Source organism: Strix aluco, chromosome 7 (genome assembly GCF_031877795.1).
Source record: "Strix aluco isolate bStrAlu1 chromosome 7, bStrAlu1.hap1, whole genome shotgun sequence".
Classification (NCBI taxonomy): domain Eukaryota; kingdom Metazoa; phylum Chordata; class Aves; order Strigiformes; family Strigidae; genus Strix; species Strix aluco.
In genome coordinates this window covers 4,742,882-4,757,670 of record NC_133937.1, presented here as the reverse complement: position 1 = coordinate 4,757,670, position 14,789 = coordinate 4,742,882, and the positions used below count along the sequence as shown (strand labels likewise).

The window sequence follows — 14,789 nt, the reverse complement described above, 5'->3', positions numbered from 1 at the left end:
TAAGAAGTGACAGAGTGGAAGAGGATAGTAAGAGGCAAGAGAGGGTGTCTCTTCATTAAAAAAAAAATAAATCACAAAATCAAAAAAACTGAGAGATTTTGTGATATTTTTGCCATTTGAAAAATATGTTTTTCTGTATTCTGTGGGCCAGATTAGGTCCTGGATTGCTGCTTCTGTGAGGCTCTGCTTGCCTGGGTGCTGCATTTTCTTGTGCTTGGTGAGCAGAAGGAGGCAGGGTGGTCCCTGGTTTCTCCAAGGGTGACAAGGTGACACCGAATGGTTGGGTCCTGCTCAACCCTGCTGCACTCCAAGGGCTCCTCCCTGCTGCCAAGGGCTTGCTGGAGAAGCAAAAAATCCTTCCAGCACAGCAGCTGGTCACGCTGAGAGGAGCTGCTCTTTGCCAGTGTGGTTTGACCAGTTTCCCGAATGACAAAAGTTAGGTGGAACAAGGGGCCCTTTTGCCCATTACAGCTGTGCCTGCAGAGTGGGCTTTGCCCATGGTTTCCCTGAGCAGCGGCACAGGGCTTTGCTTGGTTTCTAAATGATGCAAACGAGGGCAGCACAATGGCAAAACTTATGCAAACTGAATTTGTGGTTTGGTGGTAGGAGAATACCTCCTGGTCTGGAAAGAGCTGCCCTGACCCTTCTGTCCCGTGCAGCTATCCCAGCTGGGAGGGCAAACGTGCACAAGACACATGGTTGACTTTTAAGCTGGGATGTAGGCAAACATACACCTGAGCAATGACTGCTTCTGCCTATAGGCTTCAGCTTCTCTGGTTTTTAGCTTCCTGGACTTCTGTTGTGATAGATGTGAATATAGTGGGGGGTATGAAAAGCTGAGCTGATTTGAGTTGTCTTTCTGTTGACTGCTGTCAATGTGCTTTTCTTTCTTTTATTATTATTTACTTATATATTGAACGCTTTGAATCAGCTAGGCATTATCTAAATAGAAAAAAATCAGATGTAGTCATTACCTTGGGGGATTTGCAGTCTCTTTGTGACAGTTTGCAGACAAGGAATTCCATACCAGCATTTCTTTTTGATCTGTGCTCTAAGTCGGGGATGTACATTGCTACATTCCCAGTATTTCCAGTTGTCTCAACCCGTAAACGTGATCCCAGAGTGAAACAAGGCCGGACAGCTGGGACTTCAGGCAGCAAATGTGCATCAGTCTGATCCCTGCTGCAGCCAAGTCCTGGATGTACAAACATCATATCCCTTCTCTTTAGTCAGTCTCGCACAGTCAGCTTTTTCTGAAAGCAGTCGATTTCCATGGCCCAAAAGGATTAAATGGTTTTCCAAGAAAAACTGTCGAGGAGTAACAGGGAGAAGAGTGGGCTGAAAATACAAAATGCAAAGAAACCATTTTCTAGCAAGTGAGGGTAAAACAATTTTCCGTCTTTCAGCTTAGTGTAATGAGAATCAAAACCACTAATTGTCTCAGGTTGGGTTATTAGGTCATATAAGAAGAGAGACCTGAAGATGCATTTGAAGCATAAAATCTTGTTTTTAAGGAAAAAAAAAAATAAATTTGTGTCTTCTGGTGGCATCCTGTTGAATATTGCTCTCTTGTTTTATCAGGGTATTCTGATAACCTGGACGAAGCGCTTCAAAGCAAGTGGAGTGGAGGGAGCAGATGTTGTGAGGCTGCTTAACAAGGCCATCAAGAAACGTGGGGTAAATTGTACTTCATTCTTTTTTTTAACTCTGTATCACAGCAAACTGGTATTTCTTTGTCAGGGTCCACCCTTCAAGTCACTGACTTGAGCGTGTGATCTTAGTGATGGTGCAGCTCTGCTTTCTTGCACAAAGATGTCTGGGTTTACCATTTGCTGGAAAACGGAGCGACATCAGAGTTGCTATGTGGAAGCTGTGATTTTCCTCATAGCACAAAACCGAGTTACTGTGTTGTGGTTTGTCGCTGGCAACCTTCAGCAATTTTACCGTTCTCCAAAAACTGAGAGAGTGCTGTGTGTCAGTGCCGCAGCTTTTCAGCAGTACTGACATGTCCCATTCCTGAGACGCTGCGTCTCGTGGTCTGGGCTCAGCTGAGTTGTGCAACTGCCGTGCTTGGGAGTGGGAGAGGAGCAGAGTAGAAGAGAAGGGGCATTTCAGGTTCAGTGAGCTGTGTTGCTCCTTGCAGTTTCTCACCGCTGATGTTATAGAGGGTGAAGGTGACCAGGTTGCTGATATAAACAAATAAAAAAGGCACTCAGTGTGAGATGGGGTGAATTTGGGTTTGCATAATGCTTGCAGCCAAGGTGATACATTGATTACTCAGCATCCAAATTAATCAGAAACTGGGCAGTATTTGCTCTATTTGGACAGTTGTGGACTCTTAAGCAAACCTGAGTTTCACTGTCACCAAACAATATTACTATAGTCAGTTACTACCATCAGACTTGGTATCAGGTAGGATAACACACTGAAGAAGCTGGAAAGGAATAAGCGCGTGTCATCTGGATAGCTTATTTAGTTGCATTATTTGCGTACATTTTTGTATTAAAATCTTCACTTGAAATAAAACTCCTAGATTTTTTTAAAGTGAATTCTGTGAGAAATACGTAACTTGGGAATATTTTCCAGATTGTCAAGCAACTGCATCAAATTAGTCCATGATGTTTAACCGCAGAGTTCCTCCCTCCCTTGCATATAGCCCTTGCCTAAGGGTGCTTATGTGAGAGTGGGTCTTTGCTCTCTAGAGTGACGCTACTGCTGGTTTATTATTTGCCTGGTGCATTAGACTGCTCTCATTGTCTTCTTGGGTACGTGGGATAGGGAACTGGCAGATGGAACAGGTGATATTTAAAAAGATGAACTGTGGTGTTCAGACAAATCATTTATCTCCTGTTCCTTGTGAAATTAGCCAGTATAAGCAAACTGGTGGTAAACAGAAGCAACGTTTTCCAGAGAAGCCATACTGTCCAAGTAACATTTTGTTCCTCCATCAGGACTACGATGCAGATATCATGGCTGTTGTGAATGACACCGTTGGGACTATGATGACCTGTGGTTTTGATGACCAGCGTTGCGAAGTTGGCTTGATCATTGGTAACGCACATTGCTGCTGCAGCATTCACGTGGCTTTTCTCCCTTTGCCTGCCCTGTTTGGTTAGCACCTTCTGATGTCCTTTCCCTAAAGGCACTGGCACCAACGCCTGTTACATGGAGGAGATGCGGCACATCGACCTGGTGGAAGGGGACGAGGGCAGGATGTGCATTAACACGGAGTGGGGGGCCTTTGGAGATGATGGCTCGCTAGAAGACATCAGGACTGAGTTTGATCGAGAGATTGACCGTGGATCCCTTAATCCTGGCAAGCAGCTGTGAGTGAGGCGGTTATTTGTGAGCTTTGCTTTTTCTGTTTTCTGCTCCATGCTCTTGTGTTATGAATTCAGCGGTTTGAGAGAGCTCCACTTTGCCTGTGGCGAGGCAAACAGCAGGCTGGGCTGGGTGGTGCGGTGGCACAGCTGGGCTCTGCCTCCTGGTGTTGCCCGTGGATGGGTGGGTGACTGCTGCTGTCCTCTCCTGCAGGTTTGAGAAGATGGTCAGCGGGCTGTACATGGGGGAGCTGGTAAGGCTCATCCTGGTGAAGATGGCCAAGGAGGGTCTGCTCTTTGAGGGGAGAATCACCCCCGAGCTTCTCACCAAAGGGAAGTTTGAGACAAAGCACGTTTCTGCCATAGAAAAGTGAGTGGCTACACCTTTTACTCCCTGGGTTTCACAGTGACTCTGAATGCTAATATTCCAGCATCTCTTTTTGCTTTGTGGGGAGATGTGCTGCATTGGGGGTGGCTGCCATCCTCCAGCGCAGCTGCAGAGCTGGCATGTGGGGACCCCCAGCAAACAGTCTGTGCCCTCCTCCCCAGGATTTCTCCCTTTTTCTGTGTTGGGAAGAACTATGAAAGCCTCTCAGTCCGTGCAGCTACAGGGTGTGCGCTGTGGTACCTCTCACTCTGCTCGCAAAAACTCAGAAGTTGCTACCCTGCAGCTAAACATGGGAGTGAATTGGCTTAGTGCCTCCTAGCAAATACTTGTGTTGCTCCTTGCTGTATCCACGGGATTGCTGGGCAGAAAGAAAACAAGCGTGACAAGGCAGAGCATTCAGTCTCGTAGGCAGTGCCGGGTGCTACGTGGTGACCTCTGAGCTATGCGCCAGTTGGTTTCTTATGGTGTCATCACCCCTTTGGTCAGTACTTACTGGCTCTCCCCCCTGCGTTTTTAAAATTCACATCACTGGGATAGTTTGTACCGTAGTCATTGGGCTGGTTTTTCTTTTCAAAATGCTGCTGATTTTGGTGCACATGTGTAGAGGTACTGTGGATTGTGAGTGCAACACCAAAGGCACAGCCAGTAACTTCTACAGTGCCTGTTGCCCCCTGCGCCGTTCTACTCCTGTCCCTGCAGACTATTTTATCTGAACAGCTTTCCATTAAATGTGTGTGTTCGTTCGCCTTAACCACAGAGGTCTGTGTAATGGGCCAGTGTGATGTTGAACAACAATGAGAAAAATAGTTATTGAGAAATTCAGTTATTAAGAGCAAAATTTGCCCTGAAATCCCACCTCACTTCCTGAAGAGTGCTTTGGTTATAAGTGGGGGGTACGTCCCTGTGGAGCTTCAAATTTCTAGCTGACGCTAGCAAGATGCAAGGGTCCTTAAAAAGATGTATAGAGTGCAGTTAGTAGTGACAAGATAAACTTCTTGGGTTTTTTGTCTGGGAAATGACTGAGTTGGACGTGGATAAGTTTTGCCAGAAACTTTGCTCTCAGGCTGGGTGCTAATGAGGGAAAATGCGGTGCAAGAGACAGAAATTCAGTGAGGTTGTCAAAGCCTGAAAAGAAACCCATTAGGATGAAATCACTTAGGCAACCTTCACTCAGGGTTTTGTTTTTCACACTGGGCTTAATTTATTGAGATATATGAGCGAGTGAGCGTGGGATTAGGTGTATGCTCAGGCCTGTGCTGAATTGTGGGGCTGGTGTTTCCTGCTCCAGAGAGAAGCTGTTTGAAGTTTAAAGCATCAGTTTGGCGAAAAAGCGTTTAATTCTTCCAGGTCTGTAAAAGTGCTTGGAAGTTGCTAATTTTCTTGGGGGTGCACTGAAGGAGAGACTTGCACACAATTATTGTGGGACAAGTTTCCAGTGACACAGTGTACCTCTTGCCTTGTAGGAAACGAACTTGACAGAGGGCAGGCTCTTGGGTACGTATGGGAGTAACCCAGCCCGTAGGGTGGCTGCTGTAGTACCTGGAATTGCATGGTTTGTAGGTGGCATATTTGCACCAGGCTTTAATGGAAAGCTGTTTCTATCTGTGAATGAATGCATATTTAGAGCATTTTATTTCAAGCTTCATGGAGCTTCCCAGTCCAGTTCTCTAAGAAATCTTCTTTCTAACCCCTTTCTCAAACCCCAGGCAGGGACACCCATGGTTGGCTGTGCCTCAGTCCTGCGTTTTATAGCTCCCCCACTAAGAAGCCCCCTTTACTGCTCTCTCTTTGTAGGAGCAAAGAAGGTTTGAACAAAGCCAAAGAAATTTTAACCCGCCTGGGGGTGGAGCCATCCCACGAGGACTGCATCGCCGTCCAGCACGTCTGCACCATCGTGTCCTTCCGCTCGGCCAACCTGGTAGCCTCTACACTGGGTGCCATCCTCAACCAGCTGCGGGATAACAAAGGGGTCGGCCGCCTCCGGACCACCGTGGGGGTCGATGGCTCCCTCTACAAGATGCATCCGCAGTGAGTCCCTCCGCTCCTGCCCTTAACACTCAACTCAAAGGGTCGAGCATGTAACCCCCAGATGTCACCCAGGCGTGCGGGCTGGGGCTGTGGGAGATGAGGAACCCGAAACGTGGGTGTGGGGGTTTGGTCTGAGATGGGGGGCTTAGTGAAAGGGAAATGTCTTTAAGTGAAGAAGTAAGGTGAGATTTTAGAAAAACAACAAAACCACAAAGAAAATAAACAAAACCCTGAGTAATTGGATACTGCGATATGAGCGAAGACTATGGTGGTTTGAGTACATACCTTAAGGGATCTCAGTAGACCTCTTGGAAGGAGAGTTGCTTTCTACAAAATATTACTTTGTGTCTGTGGATTGGGCTTTGAGGAGACCTGCATTAATGCACCTTGATCTTCGTTTTCAATTCAAACTCAGTTTTTTTGAAAATGACTGCGCTGAACCCTGTTTTTTTCAGTCTTTTCTGAAGATACAGCTGGAAACCAGGGGAAAAAATTGGTGCTTATGTTTCCACGGCCTTTTAAAAACTGGCTTTATCTTGGTTTTCCCCATCTTGAAAGTTACATATTTAATCAAACAGCTGTTTAGATTGATGTAGAAATCAGAGGGGAAGTTGAGCTCCTGCTGTGGGCGTACCTGGTCCTGATAACAGGGTTTGGTGTGAATCTTAGTGTCAGAAACAACCGCGCTGCCCAAGCCCTAATGCTGTGGATGTCTGCGGGTGGCTGCTGGCCTGTGTGTGCTGGGAGAGCAGCACCTGCGTAAGGGTTTCCAAGTTCAGGATAAAGAAACGGAAGAAATAAGCAGTGTGCAGGTGTGGTTTATGCAGGCATGGTAAAAGGCTTTTGTTTAGTAAATAATAACTGGTGATAACAAGTCCGTTTCCAGTCTGGGCCGTAGGATTTAGCTGTGGGTACTGAAGGGGAGCAGAAGCACAAGCATACAGGACAGACCTTGGCTCTGGAGCTGGCTGGGAGGCCTGAGTGTCATTTATGAGGAAACTTTTGAGAGGAGAAATGTGTTTAATGTTTCATTTCAGTTTCTCATTATTTTGTTGGAAAAAAAAAAAGTTCCTTAGTTAAAGAAAACCAGAAAATTTTGGCAAACAAAAAAATTTTCAAGAATGCTATTTTGGCTAGGTTTTCCAGATGAGCAGGTCTAGGGTGTGTTAAGATAATTTTTTGTTTCTGAACTGTTTCCGCACACCATCTAAACCAGTGAGTTCAGGACAGCTTGATGACCCCAGGAGAGGGGATCAGAGCAGCATTGGAGCCAGAGGGTTTCTCCCATCTAGGGTCAGGTTGAGGGGATGAGACTCTGATGCTCCCTGCTGCTTTTTGCTAGCTTTTCTTAGAAATTCAGGAGGAAAGAGGCCATAGGGAAGAACTGCATTTTTTCTACTTGGAAGGCTGTGGCTGGTTTGGGCATGATGAGACTACTCACTTTCCCTGCGGTTGGTCCGTGTGGGCAGCCTAGATTTTTGGGGGCCGTGGGGGAGGTGATGCAGATGGTGGGCTTGCAGCCTCCTCTCCCTGCAGGTACGCCCGGCGTTTGCACAAAACCACCCGGCGCTTGGTGCCCGACTCAGAAGTGCGGTTCCTGCTGTCGGAGAGCGGCAGTGGGAAGGGAGCAGCGATGGTGACGGCGGTGGCATACCGGCTGTCAGAACAGCACCGACTCATCGACGAGACGCTGGCTGAGTTCAAGCTCACCCACGAGCAGCTGCTGCAGGTGAAGAAGAGGATGAGGGCGGAGATGGAAGCGGGGCTGAAGAAGAAGACTCATGAAACTGCCAAAGTGAAAATGCTGCCTACCTTTGTCCGCAGCACGCCGGATGGAACAGGTAGAGGCATGCCTTCACTGGAGTGAGGGCACCTGCTCGGCTGCGGGATGCTCAAAAGGGGCTCCCAGCGATGGGGTTTGGTGGAGGGTGAACAGACCTGGTGCAGTGAAAGATAAGCCTCCTGAGTTGTGCGAAGGAGGAAATCTCAGCCTGCGCTGCCCTTGTGCTGGTTGCTGGCAGCCTGGCCCTATGTCCTTGCCCTAGGGTGCAAGCAAGCCACAGCCTGGCAGGAGAAAACCACAGCTGAACTCATAACCCAAACCCATCAGAACCCTGCTCGCACAACCTGGGCGTTTTTTTACATTTCAGGGTGGCTGGCCAAATTTCTGCTTTCTCTCGGGGAACAGTTGTGTGGATCCTCTTTCTTGTGTTGGTTTAAAACAAAACAAAACCAAAAACTATAAAAAAAGGGCTGGAATGATCAGAGCAGCATTTAAAATCCTCCTTTGATGAAGATCTTCCCAACTGAGTTTCTAAGAGGTTTTATATCGAAGTGCTCCCTGGGGAAAGCACTTTTTTAGATTTTGCTTACGGTTCCTTAAATAATACACACGTATTCTTTTACAGAGAATGGAGATTTTCTGGCACTTGACCTTGGAGGGACAAACTTTAGAGTTTTGCTGGTGAAAATCCGCAGCGGTAAAAGGAGAACAGTTGAGATGCACAACAAGATCTATGCCATTCCTATAGAGGTGATGCAGGGAACAGGAGAAGAGGTATTTGTGTTTCTCTTGCAGCACTGCTGCTTTTTAAATACTTTGTTAAGAGCCTGTAACATGTACTACTTAAACTGTGTGACTTTTCTCTTTCAAGCTGTTTGATCACATTGTTACCTGCATTTCTGACTTCCTGGATTATATGGGGATAAAAGGAGCACGTCTTCCTCTTGGCTTCACGTTTTCCTTCCCTTGCAAGCAGACCAGTCTGGATGCTGTAAGTTCCTTAGTATCTTTTGAATCTGCTTTTGTGCTTATTAAATGCCCAGTGTACAGAATAACATTTGAGTCTTAGCGAAAATAAGATGAATATTAATATATAAGGAAGTAGGAACTAGGCAGTGATGTTAGGAGCAGCATTTAAAAGTCCAGCTCTAAAATGCTGTCATCTTGCTGATGGTAGAGGCATGGTCAAGCCAGGGAGACTTCAGAGAGTGACTGAGAGAGAAGACAGGTCGTTCAGCAAAACATAGCACCCGTGTTGGTGAATATTGGAAAACCTCCTCCTTGAGCTGAGGGGCCCCTATGAGACTGTGTACTGACTGGCATAAATATTCATGGCCATTTGCTGGGACCGTGGGGTTGGATGCTGCGGTGTGGGATAGATAACCTGTGGTTGCCTGTGTGAAGCGTTGTGATTTTGTGCTTTTAAAGGCTGGGGAGGTGGGCAAATGCAGGGAAGTTATCAGATAAAAATGCTCCGTGATTGTCCCTTAGAGAATTGTAAGATTTTTGAGACAATCTGTAGTGCACTGGGAAACTTGATAACCTATTTTCTTTCTTTTTAGGGTATCCTTCTCAACTGGACAAAAGGCTTCAAAGCTACAGACTGCGAGGGAGAAGATGTGGTGTATTTGCTTAGAGAAGGAATTAAAAGAAGAGAGGTGATTTTTCTTTTGGTTTTGTTTTCTTTTTCTCCTCCTACTTCTCCCTCCCCTCCAGACTTGACAAACCTCGTGGGTCAGGCTGGCTCCCTCTTGCAGGGTTTGTGTGCCTTGAGACATGGGCTGTGCCTGCCGTCCTGCACAGAAGGTGTTTGGAGGGTGCGCGGTGGAAATGGAAGAGTTCAGCCACCAAACTGAAATTGCTACTCCAAATGAGCTACACTGGGGATTTTGTTTCATTGCTTGTTTTTTTCCCCAGAGGCTTCTCACTTTCTAAATTTGGCAGAACTTTCAAAGCTTCTTTCAAACCCTGTGGCAATTTTCACTGCATCAGAGCATGGAGAAAGCAGGAGTTTTCAATATAGTGATTGTAGGAATGAACCTCAGTGCACCCTAAATGACAGTTTTCTCCCCTCCCAACCCTTGATCTTGAAAAAGCCCCAAGCAGCTTAGCAGAAACTTTCTAGGAAGGGAAGAAAAATAGCCTGTGGAGAGCATTCATTCTGCAGAGTTTTTATCAGCAAGTGAAAAGGAGGTCTTAAAAACCTTTGCTGCTGGATTTGCTACCGCACTGCTGCAGTACCGAATGGCCATAGCCCTCTACCATGTGCCTGTATACAAGATCTGTACTTAAATATACCTAAGCCAAAGAGAACAGTCAGAAATATCCTTTCTTCTGAAAACATAGTCTATCATAAGTAGAGCATGTGAGGAGCCTTAGGTACCTGATGGTAGATTAAGTTCCTATTTTTGCACGTGTAAAATCAGGCCGGTACTTTCAGTTGTTTGTTTCCAGTGTGTTGTGACAGCATCCCCTTTGGTGTGCTCTTTCCATGTCCCCTTTGCTGTGAGGGGTTGCCCCAAACCCAGAGTTCTCACTGTTGCATTTCTCTCTGCCAAAGGAGTTTGACTTGGATGTGGTGGCTGTGGTGAATGATACGGTGGGCACGATGATGACTTGTGCTTATGAAGACCCAAACTGTGAAATCGGACTCATTGTGGGTATGTGGTAGAGCTGCTTTTTATTTGGCACTTTTTTATTAAACAGCATGTCAACACAACTGTCTGTATTCTCGTGGAGACATCCCTGTGGTTAACTGAAAATACAGCTAGGGTGTTCAGGAGTGGAAGATTTTGAGATTAACAGCTATCCATTCAGAAGCAAGCTGCGTGAAGGAGTTAAGAGCAAAATTCAACAGCCAGCTTAGCTCTGCCCGCAATCAGTTGAGATACACACAGGCTGTAATGCTGAACAAATCCTGCCTGTTTTGTCTGGGAAGGGCACTGTGCTGCTTGTGCAGTGAGCAAACGTGGGCTCAGGTAGCCTCACCAGCTCCTGGAGTATCTCTTCGTTTAGCCCGTAAGAGTTTCCCTGCCGGGGTGTTCAGGTAGCCCGCAGCTTCCCTCGAGCATGTGGTCTCTCAGAATAGACTTGTAAAGCACAGCCACAATTCCCGAATGGCATGTGATGGAAAGCTCTGATAGACAAAGCACAGCGACTGACAGCTCCCTTCCCAGCAGGGAGACAGCTGAAATCATTCCACAGGCGACTGCCGATGCCTTTGCAGGTGCCACGCTTGGCGTGCCTGAGGCACGGGGTGGTGTGAATTCCCAAAGCTGTCCAGAGAAATGAGTTTTCAGTGAGAGAGAGGGGGACGAGGCACCTGCAAGCTTTAAGAGCGCTTTCAGTTGTGAGGGGGCTTGTAGGAAAATAAAACACCACCGATTTCTCCTCCAGACAGTTGGAAAATGTCCAGGATGAGTCAGCACAGTGCAGTGTGGGTAGGAAGCTGTATCTGTGCAGCTCCGTCGTTGGCGTGCTTTCAGGGACAGAGTTCCCTGCAGGGAGGACAGCGTGTCCTTGGGGTGCTGAGAGCATCTTCTGAGGACTGTCTGCTGCAGCCCTGCCAGATACGCTGTCCAGCCAGCGCGTCTGTGTGCAGAGCAGGGCGTCAGAGGTGGCCTGGGTACATCTGGGATAATGAGAGCGAAAGCCCCAGGGCTCTGACAGCTCCCTCTGCACTGCCTGTATGGCCTTGGCCAGACTGACAGCACTCGCTGAGGTGTCTGCGTGAGCCAGCAGCCGCCCTGCTCTCCCCAGTGCAGGGAGGTGGGTGAACTTTCCCGCTGTTGCTTGACAGGGAAAAATACTCTTGCAAGGGTGAGTTCACGTCATGCTCGTGCCCTGTCTCTGCCCAGTGCCACTTCTCCTGCCTAGGAAAGCCGATGCTCTGAGTCTCCACTGCTGAATACTTTGGAAACTGCCACTGATGAGACCCAGTCTCTGCTTTTCATCTGCTGGCAACAGGAGGTCATCTAAAAGCCTGTCAAACAGCCTGTATTTAATAGGTGTCCACATATTCAGGCAGCCATTATGTCGCTCGTTCTGGATGATGAGACTTGGCGTTGGGAGGTTGGCCAGTGCTGATGGTCTGGTTTGGTCCTGCAAACTGGGGTCTCGGTCTGCAAGCCCAGACTTTCCCCCCCCAACCCTATGCTGTGGCTCAGCTCTCCTGCATCAGGGCATTACTGTGGGAGGATCTATTTTTGCTCAGACTTTATTGATACAGTACCCTAAAAAAATTGCAGAGAAAAGCAGACTTGCTGATATAATTGCTGTAGAATCTGTGATGCAGGGTTAAATGAGAGTTTGGTAAGCAACTTCAGGAAAACTTTTGCCCCAGGTAGCAGCAAAAGCTGCCTCTCTTTGCTAATAAAGCTTTGCTCCCTAAGGCCATGGAGCACTTTGTAATTGCCACACTCCTTAGGATCCCCTTTAAGCAGAATCAGATGTGGCATCGTTTCAACATGGAAGTAACCTTCCTGCTGGAGAAATTACTTAAGCAATATGAATCAGAAAAAAACCAAGCAGGAGCTAAAAAATACCCTGCAATTAGCTGGTAAAACCCCATGGGTTTTCTTCGCTTGGTGCCTCAGAACTTGCTGAGGTTTTCAGTTTGGCAGATCTTCCCCTGAATTTGGTGGGTCCATGGGCTTTGTGGAAGGTGGTGCCTAACTTCAGAATGCAGCTGGTTGCTTGCTGTGGTTCTGGGTTCAGAAGCACATGAGGGTTGGTGTGCCAAAAGTGCTGCACCGCTGCTCCTCCCTGTAGCATGGGACCCTCAGCCCAGCTGGCCTGCGTGAGCCTCTTCTCACCCTGAGCAGTGCACCACGGCACTAATGTTCTCCTTCAGTTTAGCATTATTGAAGAGTGGGGGTTTTTTGCAACGTTTCAAATGATGATTTGACTTCATCGTTTGGAAAAAGTCCATTCAGGATCCCCCACGAAGGTTTTTTCAGGGATGTCGTGCTTGTTCTAGTGTTGTTTTGTTCCAGACAAAGAGTAATTTCGGTATTTTCTTCTTTCAGGAACTGGTAGCAATGCCTGTTACATGGAAGAGATGAGAAACATAGAGATGGTGGATGGTGAGCAAGGACGGATGTGCGTGAACACGGAGTGGGGAGCATTCGGAGATAATGGATGCCTGGATGATATCAGGACAATATATGACAAAGCTGTTGATGACTATTCACTAAATGCTGGAAAGCAAAGGTACTGCGGGATAAGTGGTGTGCTAAGTATAAGCCAGGCTGCCTTAAATGCTTTTAAGAGAGAATTGGATTTCTCCCAGTTGGAGAAGGGAGAGGTTAAGAGTGGAAAATGAGTGCAGCCCTGCTATCCTGTGGGATCTCACTCTTCTGTGCTTTTTCTGGTCGCTGCTTTTTTGCCACGTGTTTGCTGCCATGGGACTGCAACAGGGTTTTTGGTGAGAACTTCAAGAGTCTTGAAATTACTAAGAGACCCTTTCTCATCCTGCGTTGTACTGAGGGGTTAAGATGGCTTGACATTCTTTTGCTCTTGGTCTCAGTTTAATCTCTTTTAGCTGAACTCTCTTTGTAGAGGGCTCTGCTGCTAGAAATCCTCAGCCTAGACCAGCCGGCATGGTTGGAGCTTGGAGCTGCTCACTGTAAAGCAGTCAGGAACTTTCTAGCAGTTGCAGCCAGGTCTTATTTCAGGCAATTTTCTGGATTAAATATGTCACATTAGAGGACCTGCCTTTCTCGGCCCTGGCAGTTGGTCCCCTTTTGGCAGTCCAGCTCTTGTTTGGGCAAGTGCTTCCCTGTCCCATTCAAGAAAGGGCTGACAAGGAGGTGTACCCAGCGCTGATAAAACTGGGCTGAGATTGCTGCATGCCCAGACTACAGTTTTTCATAATTTCTCTGCAGCAGTGCTTTGATGCCAGGAGCTTTTAAAAAGATTTTGTGACTAGAGTAAATCCGCCTGAAAACCTGGGGGATGCAGACAAGTTGGCAGGTCCCCTGAGAGGCTCTTTAGAAGTTAGGGCTGAAACAGACCCAGCGAGGCAGACGCTGAGCGAGCCTGATGCAGCAGCAGAGTTGGCATGCAGTAAGTAGCCAAAGGCAGTAGCGGAGACTGCCAGGGGGAATAATTTATTCCAGAGAGAGTTAGGCACTCAAGAGGGAGGACACTTGCTGGGTACAAGCCTGAGAGAGCTCACAGTATTAAATGGACTGCGTGGCCTGCTTCCAGCGAGATGGTGCGCTGGGCTCTGCTCAATCCAGGGCAGAAACCCTGCTTTAGAGCTTCAGGAGGTGAAATAAAGGATGCATCACTGAATGCACTTTTGAAGAAATGGAAACGTGTTCAGTTCTCACTGGTAAGGGCACAGCTCATGGACCCCAAAATGCTCCATTCAAACCAGAATTATGCTGGAGGGGAAGAAGTGCAAAGCGGACTCCTGCCCTCCTCGGCATAGGGCCGGACTGCCCTGTGGTGGTGCTGAGCATCGCTCGTGGACCGCTCCTTGTCGTGTGCGGGGAAGAGGTCTGCTGGTGGAAGATAGTCCCTGTCTCTAGCCTGGGGGCGAGCTTGCAAGTGGGAAACTTGGGTCCTATGTGCAAAGTGGGGGGATAAAGGGGTTCAAGACAGCTTGGTTCCTCCCTGTGGTTTTTGGACTACTGGTTCCCTACTGGAAGCCAGGTGCTGGAATTAACTGAAAAGCATAAACCAGCCCTGGACTGCATACTTCCCCCACCCGCCCCCCCCACCCCCAGCTTGCTAGTTTACAGATCAGTGATCCTGCAAACATGCCAGACGTACCTTTTCACATCTTTTATCTTTCACAGGGTTTTGCAGTACAGGACTCCCTTAAAAATGCTGCACTCGCAGTGGCTGTACCTTGTGGTTTTCCTGTAATTTTGCTGCATGGAGCCACTGAGATTTTTCTGTTGAAGATCTCAGCTGTGCTTCAAGAGGGCTCCCAAATATTGTGTAGTGGAGACAAGTTTTCCCTGGTGTCCACTCAGGGCTGTCATGGGAGGATGCATGGCAAATTTATCTTTCATCTTGGCACCGTTCTGCTCTCTGGTGACAGGTTTTAATTTCTTCCATCTGGGAGAAATACCAGCCATCATTAACAACAGCCTGGCTGGGGGAACACGGTAGTGAGGAACAGGTGAAGTGTTTGTAGATGGGCTCACAAGGCTTCCCGCTGAGCCTTCATGCTTTTTCTTGCCCAATTTTTCTAGAAAATGGCCATTCTGTGTAAATCAGGTTGCATATTTCACGTCCCCGATGTGTGCAGCAGGAC

At 47.6% G+C, this 14,789-nt stretch overlaps 1 protein-coding gene across 2 annotated transcripts in view; it reads left to right on the top strand.

Moving 5' to 3' along the window:
* Positions 1 to 14,789, top strand: part of LOC141925755 (hexokinase-1) — a 49,011-nt gene that overhangs the window by 29,057 nt on the left and 5,165 nt on the right. For both annotated transcript variants that reach the window (XM_074830261.1, XM_074830262.1), the window contains 11 exons: positions 1,582 to 1,677; positions 2,952 to 3,051; positions 3,143 to 3,326; positions 3,535 to 3,690; positions 5,503 to 5,736; positions 7,273 to 7,577; positions 8,145 to 8,293; positions 8,391 to 8,510; positions 9,082 to 9,177; positions 10,080 to 10,179; positions 12,547 to 12,730. In XM_074830261.1, the coding sequence (XP_074686362.1) occupies positions 1,582 to 1,677; positions 2,952 to 3,051; positions 3,143 to 3,326; positions 3,535 to 3,690; positions 5,503 to 5,736; positions 7,273 to 7,577; positions 8,145 to 8,293; positions 8,391 to 8,510; positions 9,082 to 9,177; positions 10,080 to 10,179; positions 12,547 to 12,730 (1,724 nt within the window). The remainder of the gene's footprint in view (positions 1 to 1,581; positions 1,678 to 2,951; positions 3,052 to 3,142; positions 3,327 to 3,534; positions 3,691 to 5,502; positions 5,737 to 7,272; positions 7,578 to 8,144; positions 8,294 to 8,390; positions 8,511 to 9,081; positions 9,178 to 10,079; positions 10,180 to 12,546; positions 12,731 to 14,789) is intronic.